We start from the raw sequence: 14,975 nt of genomic DNA on the forward strand, positions 1-14,975 counted from the left end.
GCACTCCAGCCTGGGTGACAGAATAAGACCCTGTCTCTAAAAAGAAAACAAAAATATAAATTTAAAAAAATTTTTAAAGAAGATAGGACAGTGTAGCAGGTGAGCTGGTTTGGTTGTGTTGTGTTGTGTTGAGTTCTAATGGGTTGTGTTGAGTTGAGTAGAGTGTGCTGGGTTCCATTGTGTTCTGCTGTATTAGGTTGAGTTCTGTTGGATTATGTTATGTTGAGTTGTGTTGTGTTGGAATGAGTTCAGTTGGGTTGAGTGTGTTGAGTTTCATTGTGTTGAGTTGCACTGAGTTGGGTTGAGTGTGTTAGGTTCCATTGTGTTGTGTTGTGTTGAGTTCTGTTGGACTGTGACATTGGGTTGTGTTGTGTTGGAATGGGTTGAGTTGGGTTGAGTGTGTTGAGCTCCATTGTGTTGTATTGGGTTGAGTTGAGTTCTGTTGGGTTGTGTTCTGTTGGGTTGCACCAAGTTGGGTTCAGCGCATTGTATTCCATTTTGTTGTTTTGTTGGGTGGAGTTCTGTCAGCTTGTGTTATATTGTGCCATGTTGTGTTGGAAGGGGTTGAGTTGGGTTGAGTGTGTTGAGTTCCATTGTGTTGTATTGGGTTGAGTTGAGTTCTATTGGGTTGTGTTGGGTTGGGTTGCGCTGAGTTGGGTTGAGTGTGTTGAGTTCCATTGCATTGTGTGGTGTTGTCTTGAGTTCTATTTGGTTGTGTTGTGTTGGATTGCACTGAGTTGGGTTGAGTGTGTTGAGTTCCATTGCATTGTGTTGGGTTGTGTTGGGTTGGGTTGCACTGAGTTGGGTTGAGCATGTTGAGTTCCATTGCATTGTGTTGTGTTGAGTGTGTTGAGTTCTGTTGTGTTGGGTTGCACTGAGTTGGGTTGAGTGTGTTGAGTTCCATTGCATTGTGTTGTATTGAGTTGAGTTCTGTTTGGTTGTGTTGTGTTGGATTGCACTGAGTTGGGTTGAGCGTGTTGAGTTCCATTGCATTGTGTTGTGTTGAGTTGAGTTCTGTTGTGTTGAGTTCTGTTGTGTTGTGTTGGGTTGGGTTGCACTGAGTTGGGTTGAGTGTGTCAGGTTCCACTGTATTTATTGGGTTGGGTGTTTTGGTTGTTAGCTGGGAGTAGAGGGGTTACTACTTTAGCCATGGTGGTCAGGAAGACTCAGAGAAGGAATGTTGAGCTGAGACCTGAAAAATGGAGCAGGAGGCAGCCATCTCGGCAGAAAGAGAGCTAGACTGTTTTCTGTTTCTGCCCACTGGGATTCTGTAGACATCGTCTTCATGTTTGTCCTTTTCCCTAAGAGATAACCCTTCCAGAGCAGGAACCAGTAACTCTTCTCTGTGTGAAAAAGCCCAGAAACAGCCAGCGGCAGCCTTCCTGCCCTTCCAAAGGAAGGAGGGGCCCCTCCTTCCTTTGCCCCTCCTCCAGTACAGAAGTCCAATATTAAAGAAGACAAAAGCAGAGCTGCTCTGGTTGGGACAGGGGGACATGAGGGGCAGTCTAGAAGCCTCTACCATCAGGTTCTCAATGAACTGAGGTGAGGAAAGCCATGGTGTGGTCGGTGGGCCATCAGGAGACCCCAGCTGCAGCCAAGAGCCCAGAGGCAGGCTCTGCTCTAGCGACCTCACTCCCAGGTGGTCCTCACTGACCTGCACGCGGGCCTCGGTGAGGTCTGTCCTCATGGCCAGCTGTTCCCGCGCATACACATCTGGGTAGTGGGTCTTCTGGAAGACCTTCTCCAGCTCCTCCAGCTGGTAGCTGGTGAAGGTGGTGCGGTTCCGCCGCTTCTTGCCCTTGTTGCTCTCTGAGTCGGCTTTCTCCAGTGGGCTGGGTAGGTCTGAGCTGGCCCGGTCCTGGGGCCCCTTCACCCCAGCCTCCTTGACACTCAGGTAGCTGCTGTCCATCCCCACGGTGTCAGAGTCGGGGGGTAACTCTGGCTCACCCAGGGAGCTCTCTTTGGCTGAGGGAGGAGGAAACAAAGTCAGAAATCAATGGTTGAACCAAGGGAGTGGGGGGGCACTCGGGTAGCCACTCCCTGCCTTTTTCCTCTTAGAGGCTCATTGGATGCAAGGTCAGGAGACTTGGCTTCTAATTCTGGCTTGCCATTAACATGCTGTGTGACCTCAGGCAAATCTCTTCCCTCTCTGAGCCTCTTTGCCATCATCTTAGACTGGGTCCCTTCCAGCACCAACGTGATGTGAACCCAAGTCAGCCAGTCTGACCTCTGTGGCCTTTATTCCCCACCTCACTGACCCTGAGCTCCTCTCTCTAGAGGGCTTCCCTATGTCAGGACTTTTCTGGGCCCCGAGAATGCTGACCACAGTGCCATGGCTTCCCTGGATGGAAGGGAAACGCATTCAGCAGCTATGTCTGGCCCAGTGGGACTTGGGGTGAGGAGTGAGGAGAACCCAGCATTGAGGCAGACAGGAGTGCCGCACCCTTCCTGGTCTAGTCACGCTGGGGGTTCAGCAGGAGCTATGGAGACTGTCACAAGGGTCCAGTGCTGAGGGGTCAACACCTCCTTGCCTGCCACCCCACCCTGCACACTGCTCTCACCTACCATTCTAGAGAAGGGTCTTTCTTCCTTGAGGGTGCATGGGATTGAGGCAGGGGCCACATTTCCTGTTCCAAGCAGCATGTGCTCACTGTTTACTGAGGCTGTCCGGATACCTACATCCCTAGCATGTTAATCCCGGGCCTGGTGGGTGTACATGAGCACGGCTCCCAGTCTGGGCCCGCAGCCACTGCGCCTGACAGATGGAACCCCTCTGGCCATTCCTAGGAGCTCAGGACTTCAAGGATGCATCAACCCATGCAGGTCAAGGAAGAGGAGGTGGAGGCTGGGGTGGGAGAGTGAGGCGGGAAGCCACTTTACCCCCAAACAGCCTGGTGAGCTTCCTGGCAGAGGGTTTAGGACAGCAGTCCTCAGCCTTTTTGGCAGCAGGGACGGGTTTCATGGAAGAGAGTCTTTTCCATGGATGGAGGGTGTGGTGGGGGAGAATGATTTGGGAATGAAACTGTTCCAGCTCAAATCATCAGGCACCAGATTCTCACAAGGAGCACACAACCTAGATCCCTCGCATGCATGGTGCACAGTAGGGTTCATGCTCCTATGAGAATCTAATGCCGCTGCTGATCTGACAGGAGGTGGGACTTGGGGTCATGCGCGCTCACCTGACACTCACCTCCTGCTGTGCGGCCAGGTTACTAACAAGCCATGGGCCAGAACTGATCCACAGCCTGGGGGTTAAGGACACCTGGTTGAGGACATGGATTCTTTTCTTTTTTTTGAGATGGAGTCTTGCTCTGTTGCCTAGGCTGGAGAGCAGTAGTGCGATCTTTGCTCATTGCAACCTCTGCCTCCTGGGTTCAAATAATTCTGCCTCACCCTCCTGAGCGGCTGGGACTACAGGTGCGCACCACCATGCCCAGCTAATTTTTTATATTTTTGGTAGAGACAGGGTTTCACCATATTGGCCAGGCTGGTCTCGAACTCCTGACCTCATGATCCACCAGCCTTGGCCTCCCAAAGCGCTGGGATTACAGGCATGAGCCACAGCACCTGGCCAAGGGCATGGACTCTTTAGCCCTGCTATGAATCCTATGGCCATGACTCCCCAATTCTGTGCTCAGGAGAGCTTACCTAACCTCTATGTGCCTCAGTTTCCCCCTCTATAAAATGGAGATGATACTTACAGGATCTTCCTCATAGGGTAGCTGCGGGAAATAAAGAAGCTAGCATGCCGGCTATGTAATTTTGCCATTATTGATATTCGTATTTCTAGTCTGGACTTGCAGACCCATAGGCCCTGTGAGCATGAGAGGACTGTGACCCTGAAGAAGTCCTCCAAGCATTCAGGCCCTTGGGCACAGGAGCATGGGCAGAGCGTGCACAGATGCTGAGGGAAGGGCAGCCAACTGGGTGTCTGCAGATGTGGGTGTGAGCTCCTCGAAAATTGCATTCCTTGTCTGTAACTTGGGGAAAAGGAACTGTGTGGAGTGAAAGAATGGACACAATAAGACGTGTGGGGAACATGTGACATGACCTTTCACATGCACAAGCTTTGATCATCACAAGCATGTGTGGTGGGTGTGAACATCAACCACTCTGACCCTCAGTTTCTTTTTCTGGAGATATGTCCAAGTGATGGGCACTAAGCATCGGGCATTGTCACCTCCCTCTCCAAGGCATCAAGGAAAGGGCATGGAGATGTATGCCCGGAGTAGGACTGAAAGCAGCTTCAGGAGGCTCCTCCTGAGGGCCAGCCACTGGCTGTGCAGACACCGTGGGGGTGCCGGATCGGTCCAGCGGCATCATGCGTGACACCCGAGTGAGCCCAGGCACATGCAGACAGCCACAGCTTCAGCGACAGCATTATGCAAACTGCAGCTGGCAGTGGGGCCAAGAGCTTTCAGCAAAGATATTTATCTTCCTGGCAGACAAATACATTTTATGTTTTGGGTTTATTTTTTTTTTTTAAAGAAATCCCACCCAGCCTCACCAAAAATAACCATCCCTGTTTTGCAACTTCCTGGAAGCCAGATGAGGGGCTGAGGGAGGTGAGCACTGAGCCCTGAGCCCTGATCCCCCAGCCCCATCTCACAGCCCCCCGGACCCTCACTAGGGATCGGACCACCCCGCACAGCAATGGGAGCGCCATGTTACAGAAAGTGGGAGTTGGTACGGACCAGCCTGAACTCCTAGTTTTAACTGGGGGGAAACTGAGGCCAGAGAGAGGAGGCAGCATATCCCAATTCCGGAGAGAGCACAGCCTCTCAGCTCTTGGCCTGCCCTCTACTCCCTCCCCCAGGGTCTTAGGCTGTGTTCCCAGGGAAAGAGGTAGTGGCAGAAGGAAGCCAGGGGCCTCACATGACCAAGACATCCTGCTCTGTCCATCTGGTGGGGAGGAGGACCAGCCCTGAGGATGAGGAAGTGAGGCTGCGCCTGGAGGCAGACTCTCTGCACTGAGCCGGCTCTTGGGCAGAAGGTCCAGTCTTCACGGTGACAAGTCAGAGTCCAGTTTTTTCCACCTCCAGTGCCCACTGAGACCAAGTGTGCAGGCAGCGATACAGGCAACACAGGGCGTGTGAAGACCACCAGCCCAAGAGCTGGGAACCCCGTCCTTGGCCCTCGCTCTTCCCAGGACATTAGATGACCCATTTTATCTCTGGAGTCTCACCTACAAATAGGGACAGCAGGGTGGTTGAGGATCCCTCCTCCCTTGCTCACCAGCAGCAGGGACTGTCCCTGAGGACCTGGGGAGGAGAGGGGAGGAGAAGAGGGGGAAGGTGTGTCTATGTCGGAGAAGCAAGCCTTCTAACCTGTCTTAAGTCAGCTTGCTTTAAATTCTGTGCCGGGGATCTTCATTTAGACAACAACAAAAATCCGCCAGAGTTCCGTGGCTCCACTCGACCAGTCAGAATGGCAGGCACGGCCCACCCAGAGTCTCAGTCCTCAGACCCCAAGCTCAGGCCATCTGTGTCCACCCCTGCCACCCTGCAGCTCCTCCACCTGGTGCTGTTTCCAGTCTAGGGTAGTAGGGAGCTCACTGCCCCCAGGAGCCCCCAGGACAGCGGGACCATTCATCCTTAGACCCAGCCCCGGTCTGGCTCATTGGTCCCAGTTCTAACCCCCCAGCACGCTTTCCTGTGACAGCCCCGCCCCTGCGGACATTTGGGAGGCTCCTGCCACTCCTGAGTCTTCCTCGCTCCTGCAGTTTCTACTGCTGTTCCTCGGGTGGCCCTGAGTTTCTCTGGCCCATGTGAGACAGTGGGTGGCAGGGGTGAGATGAAGGTGGGGCCGGGCCCTGGGCACAGCTGACAGATTGCTCTCTGAGGAGATGATCTGGGGCTGGCAGGAGAGTTAGTGTGATGGCCGAAGGCCTGGGTGCTGGTCAGATCTAGCTCCCGCTGAGGTGCCCTCCTCAACAAGACGACCTCTGAAAACGGGTTCCATGGCTCAGGCTGATTGCTCCTGACCAAAGGAAACCACTGGCCTTGGTCACCCAAGTCCCCATCTCAGCCCACTGCCTGAAATGTCCCTCCTTCCAGGTGACCTCCAGGAGTTCCAACGAAACGCCAGCTCTTCCAGGAAGTGCTCCCAGATTGTGACTGTTTTCTGTCCTCTCCAAGGACTGCCTGTGTTTGCTGACTCATATCTCATCAAGCCCTGAATGTCAGGCTGGGACCTCGTGCCATTTGTCCCTTCTCACCTGAGGCTCAGCACAGGGTAGGTCAGGTGGCAGAGATGCAGAAGAGGTTGTTGAGGAATAAATGAGCAATTTCTAACCAACAAACACCACTGAGCTCTCACTCTGTCCAGGCATCTGTGTGCACCATTGTGAGCCAGTGTTCTGTAGAGCATGTTGCAAATGTCTGTCGAGTAAATGAATGAACCGCCTCATCCTCCTACCCAATGGGGAGGAAGTCGGGTGGGATACATTGAAAAGGGGCATGCAGTAACAAAATGCCGCCATTCAGGGCTGACTGCACAAACAGCTGAGGTCACTGAGGGAGAGAGGGGAGACGAAAGACCCGGATAGACCTTGAGTGATGTCTCCATGCAGAGAGCAGGGGACAGAAGGAAAAGCAGAGACGGGCTTCATGGGGGCAGCCCTAGAATTGAAACCAAGGTCCAGAAACCCAGTCCACGTTCTGCCAGGAACCAGCTCCCCACCCGCCCTGCCGCCACACTGGGGTAGAGAAGACCGCCAGGGAGCTCTCAGCTTGCCTGGATCCTGGGCAAGCCTTCAGAGCCTTGGGGCAGCTCATGCTGGAATGAGGATGAGCAGCAACAGCGCCCAGCCTGGGTCCAGGCCACCTGCCAGGGGTTGGACTCCTCACACCCTTCCTGGAGCAGCTCTGGTGGACCCAGAAAGGCTCTATGCTGACGCCCCTCCCATGATGGGTTTGTCCCAGGGCTGAGGTTATGGGGTCCAAGATGCTGTAGTCCCAATCTCCAGCTTCCCCAGTCCTGATCTGGAAGTAAACCCCTGACTACTCAGAGCCATCAATCAAGTAGTGAACCTGCATCACCAAGAGCAGTGCCTGTCCCACAGAGGGTGTGCACACGGTGTGGCCATCATGTATCCAATGCGCTTCGAACAACACTAGGTCAGCATTATTGACACAGACTGCGTTTGACGAAGTGGGAAGCATTCAGTTCAAGGTTATATTCTCAATCAGGAGCCACTGAGCCCTTCAACCTCTGCTAACTCCCCCTGGGGCGATCCCCGTACCACTGGGAGCTGCCTCTTCTAGCGCTGGGACCCCCGGGCTGTTGGATTTCAGCTGGAGAAAATGCATGAAATGGAAAACCTTTCTTCATTCCCTTCACCTCCACTCATCTGTCCTGGTTCAACCCAATGGCATCACTCTTATCTAGTTTCACCTTTTTAAAACATGGAAACCCTTGAGAGATTTCCAAAGGTGATTGATGTTTCTTTTTTCTTTTGGCCATGATTTAAAGAATGACCTCCTAAAGCCTTCTTCAGGGAGAGGGTGCTGGCAGCATCTGTGTGGGCAGATGTACGCCAGAGGGCATGTGGCACAAGTCTGCAGTTGTGAGTCGGTGTGGGGAGCATATGTGCAGCTGCTTGTGGATAGGTCTGCGGAGTGTGCATGGGTGTGTGTGTGGTCAAGTGCAGGCGCACACGTGGGATGTGTGTGGCTGCAGACCCGCGTGGGTGGGTGTGGACATGGGTGGTGTGTGCTTGTGTGGGGCTGGGCACAGGCCCGTGCATACGGAGCTGAGGGGGCTCAGTCATTTTATTCTCAATGGTTTTGATTATGTCTATTTTTCCTCCGAACATCCGCTTTGTGGGGGACATGCTGCTTGCTCTGTTCTTGGGTGAGCTGGCCCCACACCCTGTGGCGGGGTGCACAGCACCAATGTAATCTCCTTAAAAAAAAAAAAAAAAACAGGCCAGCATGAGGCCCTTCATGCTATTGAAAGGGCACTGCCAAAACCCACTGCTGTCCGAACAGTCCTGTAAGGGTGAGGGCAGAGGTTAAAGGTCAGCCATTGATCATGTCCCTACCCCGCCTCATCTGCCCTGAGCTCTGTCCAGACCTCAACTTGGATGTCCCTCATTTACCTCCAGTCCCAATAAATAATGCCAAAGGGTGGTAGTGACTGGACTTAGCCTTCAGCACACATGCACAGGCACGGCCGTGTGCAGAGACAGTGTCCCGGCCCTCAAGGGGCTGGCAATCTTCAGCAGAGGGTGGGGTGGAAGTGGTAATCCTCAGGCCAGCCATGGTACAAAGGCCATCCTGCTCACCCACAGCCAACCACTCAAGCCCTGGAATGCTCTCCAAATAAGGAAAGTCTGAGAAACTGCCCCAGACTGGAGGAGGCCGAGGAAACGTGAGGTCTCAGCGTGATCAATGCAGTCTCCTGGGTGGGCCACTGGAACAGCGAAAGGAGTGGCGGGAAGCCAGTGAAATCTGAATAAAGTGTGGAGCGTAAGTTAATAGTAATATTCAACAAACAGTGGGCAAAATATTCTAGCAGACACTTTACCCAAGAAGATATACAGGGAGGAAATAAGCATGAAAGATGCTCAACCTCATCACCCACTATGGAAATGCAAATTAAAACCACAGGGAGTTACCACTATGTGCCTTTCACAGTGAGAATAAAAAACCCGATGATGCCAAGGTGATGTGTGGAGCACCCGGAACTCCCATCCATCACAGCTGGAAACACTCGGGCGGTGTCTTGTCTAATCAAACTACGCTGACCTCATGGCCCAGCAATCCCACTCCTAGGTATTTACTCTATGGAAATGATGACTTATTTTACAGAGGAGAGGAACCCAAATCCATTGACGAATGTCTGCAGCAGCTCTATTCAGAATCACCCCGAAATGGAAACACCCCAGGTGTCTTTTGAGAGGGGAATGGATACGCAAGCTGTGGTCCATCCATGCCACGATCGACTCCCAGCTGGATAGAAGGAACTGTTAGCAAATGATGACATGGATGAATCTCAAGGGCGACCTTATGGTTTGTAAATGAAGCCCGTATGAAATCTACATAAAGCCCACCTTCACTTAGCTATCACATTCTGGGAAAGGCAAAATTACAGGGACTGCAGGCAACAGATCACTGGTTGCCAGCCATAGCAGGAGGGGGAAGGTGTGTCTACCAAGGGCTTGCGCTGGTGTGATGGAACTATTCTGTATCCTGATTGTGGCAGTGAATCCATGAATCTATACATGAGTATGTTAAAACTCATAAAAGTATACACCCAAAAACTTTTTACAGCTGGATGCGGTGGCTTGAGCCTGTAATCATAACACTTTGGGAGGCAGAGGCGGGTAGATCACCTGAGGTCAGGAATTTGAGACCAGTCTGGCCAACACAGTGAAACCCCGTCTCTACTAAAAATATAAAAATTTGCCGGGCGTGGTGGTAGGCGCCTGTAATCCCAGCCACTTGGGAGACTGAGGCAGGAGAATCACTTGAACCCAGGAGGCAGAGGTTGCACTGAGCTGAGATCCCTCCACTGCACTCCAGCCTGGCCAAAAGAGCGAAAATCAGTCTCAAAAAAAAAAAAAAAAAAAAAAAAAAATTCTTTTTTTTTTTTACAGCATGTTTTCAAATTAAAAAAAAAAGTAACTAAAGAGAAAATACAAAATTGTGTTCAAATATATAAAACAAAAACTAAATAAAAAGTTTACATGCCTTCACCCAGAAATCTCACTTCTAGGAATTTATTCTAAAATAATGGTAAGAATTCATAGTCAGGCACGGTGGGTCATGCCTGTAATCCCAGCACTTTGAGAGGCTGAGGCGGGTGGATCACGAGCTCATGAGATCGAGATCATCCTGGCTAACATGGTGAAACCCCATCTCTACTAAAAATATAAAAAATTAGCCGGGCGTGGGGGCGGGCACCTGTAGTCCCAGTTACTCGGGAGGCTGAAGCAGGAAAATCACTTGAACCTGGGAGGTGGAGTTTGCAGTGAGCTGAGACCTCACCACTGCACTCCAGCCTGGGTGATAGAGGAAGACTCCATCTCAAAAAAAAAAAAAAAATTCAGTAGAGAGATAGTTCATCATGGCATTGTTTAACATTGTTTAATATGTAGGAAAACCGACAATATCAAAATGTCCAGCAATAGGGGATTGGTTAAATAAAGGATCATATTTTCATAAATGGAAAATCCTTCCTGATAGTCTTTATTCTGCATGCTGTTTCTCTTTTGAGACAGAGTCTCGCTTTGCCACCCAGGCTGGAGGGCAGTAGTTCAATCTCGGTTCACTGTAACCTCACCTCCCGGGTTCAAGCAATTCTCGGGCCTCAGCTTCCTGAGTAGCTGGGATTACAGGTGCGTGCCACCACACCCTGCTACTTTTTGTATTTTTAGTAGAGACCTAGTTTCCCCATGTTGCCCAGGCTGGTCTTGAACTCCTGGCCTCAAATGATCCACACAAAGTGCTGGGATTACAGGCGTGGACCGCCACATGAATATTATGTATTTATGTGTTCTTCTGTTTTCCCTTTGTTTATTGTCTCTCTCTCTCTCTCTCCCTCCCATGGAGTAGGGAGTATGTCTGAATATATGTGCTTTGTTTACCCTGCTATGTAACACCTAGTATCATAGCCGGCACGCAGTAGATGCTCAGTAAACGTGATGAACAAGTGAATGAATTTGATGTTAAGAAAGGATAGCGTTTTAGCACATGCAAAGATGTTCAACTTACATTAAATAAATCTCATTTGGACCAAAGAGAGGAAAAGAATGAAGCATTTGTCCTCAGAAAACACTGTAAGTTTCCACCAGAAGTGGCAATGTGGGTCTATGGGTTAATTTTGTTTGTTTCTTTTTCTTTTCTTTTCTTTTTTTTTTAGCTGGTCTGAATGAATTTTCTATTTGTTCTCCCAGGAACAGGTTGAAACGTTATCTGAAAGCAGTGATTCGAATTCTGGATGGCGCGTGTGCTGAGAGCATGCTGGGCGCTGTGTGTGGGATGATGGGAACCAAGAGACAAGCACCACTTGGAATGGGGTGGAGGAAGTTAAGGGAGGCTTCCAAGAAAGGCTCTTTTGCCGTGGGGATTGGCCACCGTCCTCACAAACTGGGCCCCCACAACTCAGACCTCTAGGATCCTAGTGATGCTCAGGGCTCAGGCTCCAGTCCCAACCTCCTGAGGGGTTTCTCTATCTTCAGGCTCACCACCATCAAATAAAATCACAGAGTGTGTCTAAAACAGACACAGCTTTCCCTGGCTCCCAGAGCCCTCCTTAGAATGGCCGGAAAAAACATAGGAGACTGGGTTAAACTGGAATTTTAGATAAACAGTTAATACTTTAAACAATATAAGTATATCCCAAATATGGCACAAGAAATACTTATCCTACAAATTACTCGTTATTTCAAATGCAGATTTCAAGGAGCAACCTGGTTTTGTTGTTTGCTTGTTGGCTTTTTGCTAAATCTGCCAACCCTGCACATCAGGTTTGTGTGGCACTCAGGGTCTCGAAGGCAGGACTGGTCCCCACCTGACTCACAGATGGATACCCCAGCCCCCCCACCTAGTTTGAGGCTCATAGACCGGCTTCCACTCCCCCCCCAACCCGCACACTCCATGAGTGACTTCCGGCTTCCGCACTCCTTCGAGGGCACCCTTCCCTTTCCAGTCTGTGGCTAACTTCTGCTTTTGCCTGATAGCTTTCTCTATAACTTTTGTGACTTTTTTTCTCCTTACAAGTAGTAATTTATGTTCCACATGGAAGATTTTTAAAAATCAAGACAGACCAAAAGAAAATCACACACATACACAGACACACACAGAGAACTACTTTGTAAACTTTTTTTTCTTTGAGACAGAGTCTTGTTCTTGTCACCCGGGCTGGAGTGCAGTGGCACAGTCTCGGCTCAGTGCGACCTCTGCCTCCCACATTCAAGCTATTCTCCTGCCTCAGCCTCCTGAGTAGCTGGGATTACAGGTGAGTGCCACCACGCCTGGCTAATTTTTGTACTTTTAGTAGAGATGGGCTTTTGCCATGTTGGCCAGGATGGTCTCGAACTCCTGACCTCAGGTGATCCACCTTCCTCGGCCTCCCAAAGTGCTGGGATTACAGGCGTGAGCCACCGTGCCTGGCCTGTGAACGTTTTTTAAAAATCTAACTATATTCTACACCTCTTTCCATGCTGCTCTATATTATTCTATCACACCATTATTAATGGCTACGTAGTGAGAACAATCGCTGTTTTATTTAATCCATCCTCTTCTGCTGGCCTCACAGGTTTCTACTTCTTTGAAATCATAGCAGGTCTGGATTTCAATCTTGCGATACATACATGGCAATTCCCTTAGAAGAATCTCCAAGAACTAGAAATACGGAGTTCAATCATCCACACATCTGAGGGTCTCTGAGAAACGGCCAAGCTGTCTTCCAGAAGCGTGTCATTTCCTCCGCTAGCCCAGTGTCCCCTCCCACTTCAGAGCCAAATGATCATTACAGTGTTTTAAAATCTTTGCCAGCATGATGGATGAAAGTGAGATCTTGTCTTTCCTTTTTTTTTTTTTTTTAAATAACTATGGAACCTTTTATATTTTGTATTTCTTCTGCTGTGAATTGCCTCTCCTGGGTTTCAAGGCTCAGCCAAGGGTCACCCTTCTTGCTCCCTGACTGCCCTTGCCTCTTAAACAGTGAATTCCCTGCTTTATAGCACCGGCTCATGGGCCTGCCCCGTCCCTAGACTGTGAGCAGGTCAGAGCCGGCCTCCCAGGTATACTGCTGGGGTCTGGAGCTGAGGCCTGGGCCTTGTATGAGGGCTCAGGACACACCCCTGGGATTAATGCAAATGCGTGTGTGTGCCTGGGTTGGGGGATACCCCACCCCCACCCCGGCTCCTCTGCCTCTGGTATGGCTGGGGCAGCTCTGCAGATGCAGCTGAGGGTGTCTGCAGGAAAGGGCCCCAGGCCTTGGAGCTGGGCTGCAGATGCCGGAGGGCCTTGGTCCCTGCACCAGCTGCTTGCGTGGGGAGGCTGCAGCATGGAGTCAGAAGAATGGACCTTGCAGGAAGACGGGAGTCGAGGAATCCAGGCACAGCGGAGGAGTCCCTGGCCCTGGCTGTTTGCCCAGAGGGCTGAGCATTCAGGTTCCGGGGCCCAACTCCCAGCAGGCCAAGATCAACTCTGCAGTTGCTCATGCTGGCCACCAGGAGGCACTGCAGTTCCAGTAAAGTCTCTGGACACAAGGTGATCCTGGGGTCCCAGTATCTGATGAGCTTTCTGGAAGGTCGGTTGAAGACCCAAGTCCTAGCTAGGAGGATTTCCCACTCAAGCAGTAATTCAGCCCTACTATGTGTTTGCACCGTCCCAGCACTACAAGGGACAAAGAACTGGATGGGGCGGGTCCTCGGCCTTCCTTGCAGGGGTCTTTCCTCCCTTAGTTCTGGGTATTTTCACATTCCTGCCTCATTCCAGTCCACTCAGAATTCCCACACGGAGCCCCCAGCATCCTCATTGGACAGATGGGCGAAGTGAGGCACCGAGCGAAGGGACCCACCAGTGTCACCAGCGACTGAGTGACAAACAGGCTGAGACTGGGGCTCTTTTTCATTCCCCTAAGTGGCCTCACTTTGGAGACCCATGGGGACTCCTTGGCCCTCCATTGAGGCTGGCACACAGTGGGTACTCTAACTTGCAAATGACTTTGCCCGGCAAAAGCTCCCCGGGACACCCCTGTAGTTTGGCCCAGTGGCTTTCACTGTGGCTGGGAGGTTTATTACCAGCTTCCCTGTGGGTTTCTTCCGAGGGTGTCATCTGCTGAGACGGGGCTGCAGCCCCCTCCGCCACCACTCCACCCTCACGTAGAAGGTCTCTTAGTTCCTCCTGCAATGGCAGGAGTGGGGTGAGGGGACTGTCTTTCTCTTAGCCCAGAGATGGAGTGGACTTCCCAGAATTCCGGAAGGAAAAGAGCTTAATGCTAGCTCTCAAAAACAAACAAACAAACAAACAAACAAACAAAAACCAGGAACTGGGCTTTGTATGTTACAAAGTATTAGGGCATCTATTACGCCACCAGTAGTGTTCCATCCTCTTTACAACCTCCAGGTAAAATGTTTCCATTTTACAGCCCCAGAAACTGAGGCTGGAGGGGTAAATGCCCTGTCTAAGAATCAACAACTGTTAAGAAGGGCCAGGGGTGTTAGCTCATGCCTGTAATCCCAACATTTTGGGAGGATAAGGCAGGAGGGTCATTTGAACCCAGAGTTCCATCTAGCCTGGGTGACAGAGGGAAACCTGTCTCAAAAACAAACAATAAAGAAGAAAGAAAGGAAAAGAAAACCAAGCCAAACAAAAAACTGGTAAGGGGCAGAGCTGAGACTTGAACCCCAGGCCTGGAGCACGCCCACTGGCCCCTCCTGGGGTGGATGTGGTGGGTGGGACTGAGACAGGCAGACAGAAGACAGGGTCAAGGAGGAAGGGAGGAAGACAGCAGCCACAGGAGAACCGCTGCTCTCAGCTGCCTTGAGACTGGCCCCCTCGCAGCCACCTTCAGAGCTGGCCCTGGTCACATTGCCCTGTTGAGGATCAACTTCATTGAGCATCTGGGACCTCAGAGGTGGACCAGTGCCTTATTTCAGGACATGCACACCCACAAGTACTTAGAGGCAAAGAGGCATATGTCTGCAACTTACTCAGTACTTTTTTTATTTTTTTGAGATGGAGTCTCGCTTTGTCACCCAGGTTGGAGTGCGGCGGCACAATCTTGGCTCACTGCAACCTCTGCCTCCTGAGTTCAAGCAATTCTCCTGTCTCAACCTCCCGAGTCGCTGACACTACAGGTGCCCACCACGACGCCTGACGAATTTTTGTATTTTTAGTAGAGACGGGCTTTCACCGTGGTGGCCAGGCTGGTCTTGGACTCTTGACCTCAGGTGATCCACCCGCCTCAGCCTCCCAAAGTGGTGGGATTACAGGCGTGAGCCACTGCGCCCAGCCTGC

The 14,975-nt window shown here is 51.1% G+C and overlaps 1 protein-coding gene across 1 annotated transcript in view; it reads right to left on the minus strand.

Annotated features, from left to right (window-relative positions):
* The window catches only part of ALX4 (ALX homeobox 4), a 48,519-nt gene that overhangs the window by 13,779 nt on the left and 19,765 nt on the right, over nucleotides 1–14,975 (minus strand). Inside the window, exon 2 of the mRNA XM_003920017.4 lies at nucleotides 1,655–1,965. Coding sequence (XP_003920066.3) covers nucleotides 1,655–1,965 — 311 coding nt within the window. The remainder of the gene's footprint in view (nucleotides 1–1,654; nucleotides 1,966–14,975) is intronic.

Source organism: Saimiri boliviensis, chromosome 6 (assembly GCF_048565385.1).
Source record: "Saimiri boliviensis isolate mSaiBol1 chromosome 6, mSaiBol1.pri, whole genome shotgun sequence".
NCBI classification, from domain to species: Eukaryota; Metazoa; Chordata; class Mammalia; order Primates; family Cebidae; genus Saimiri; species Saimiri boliviensis.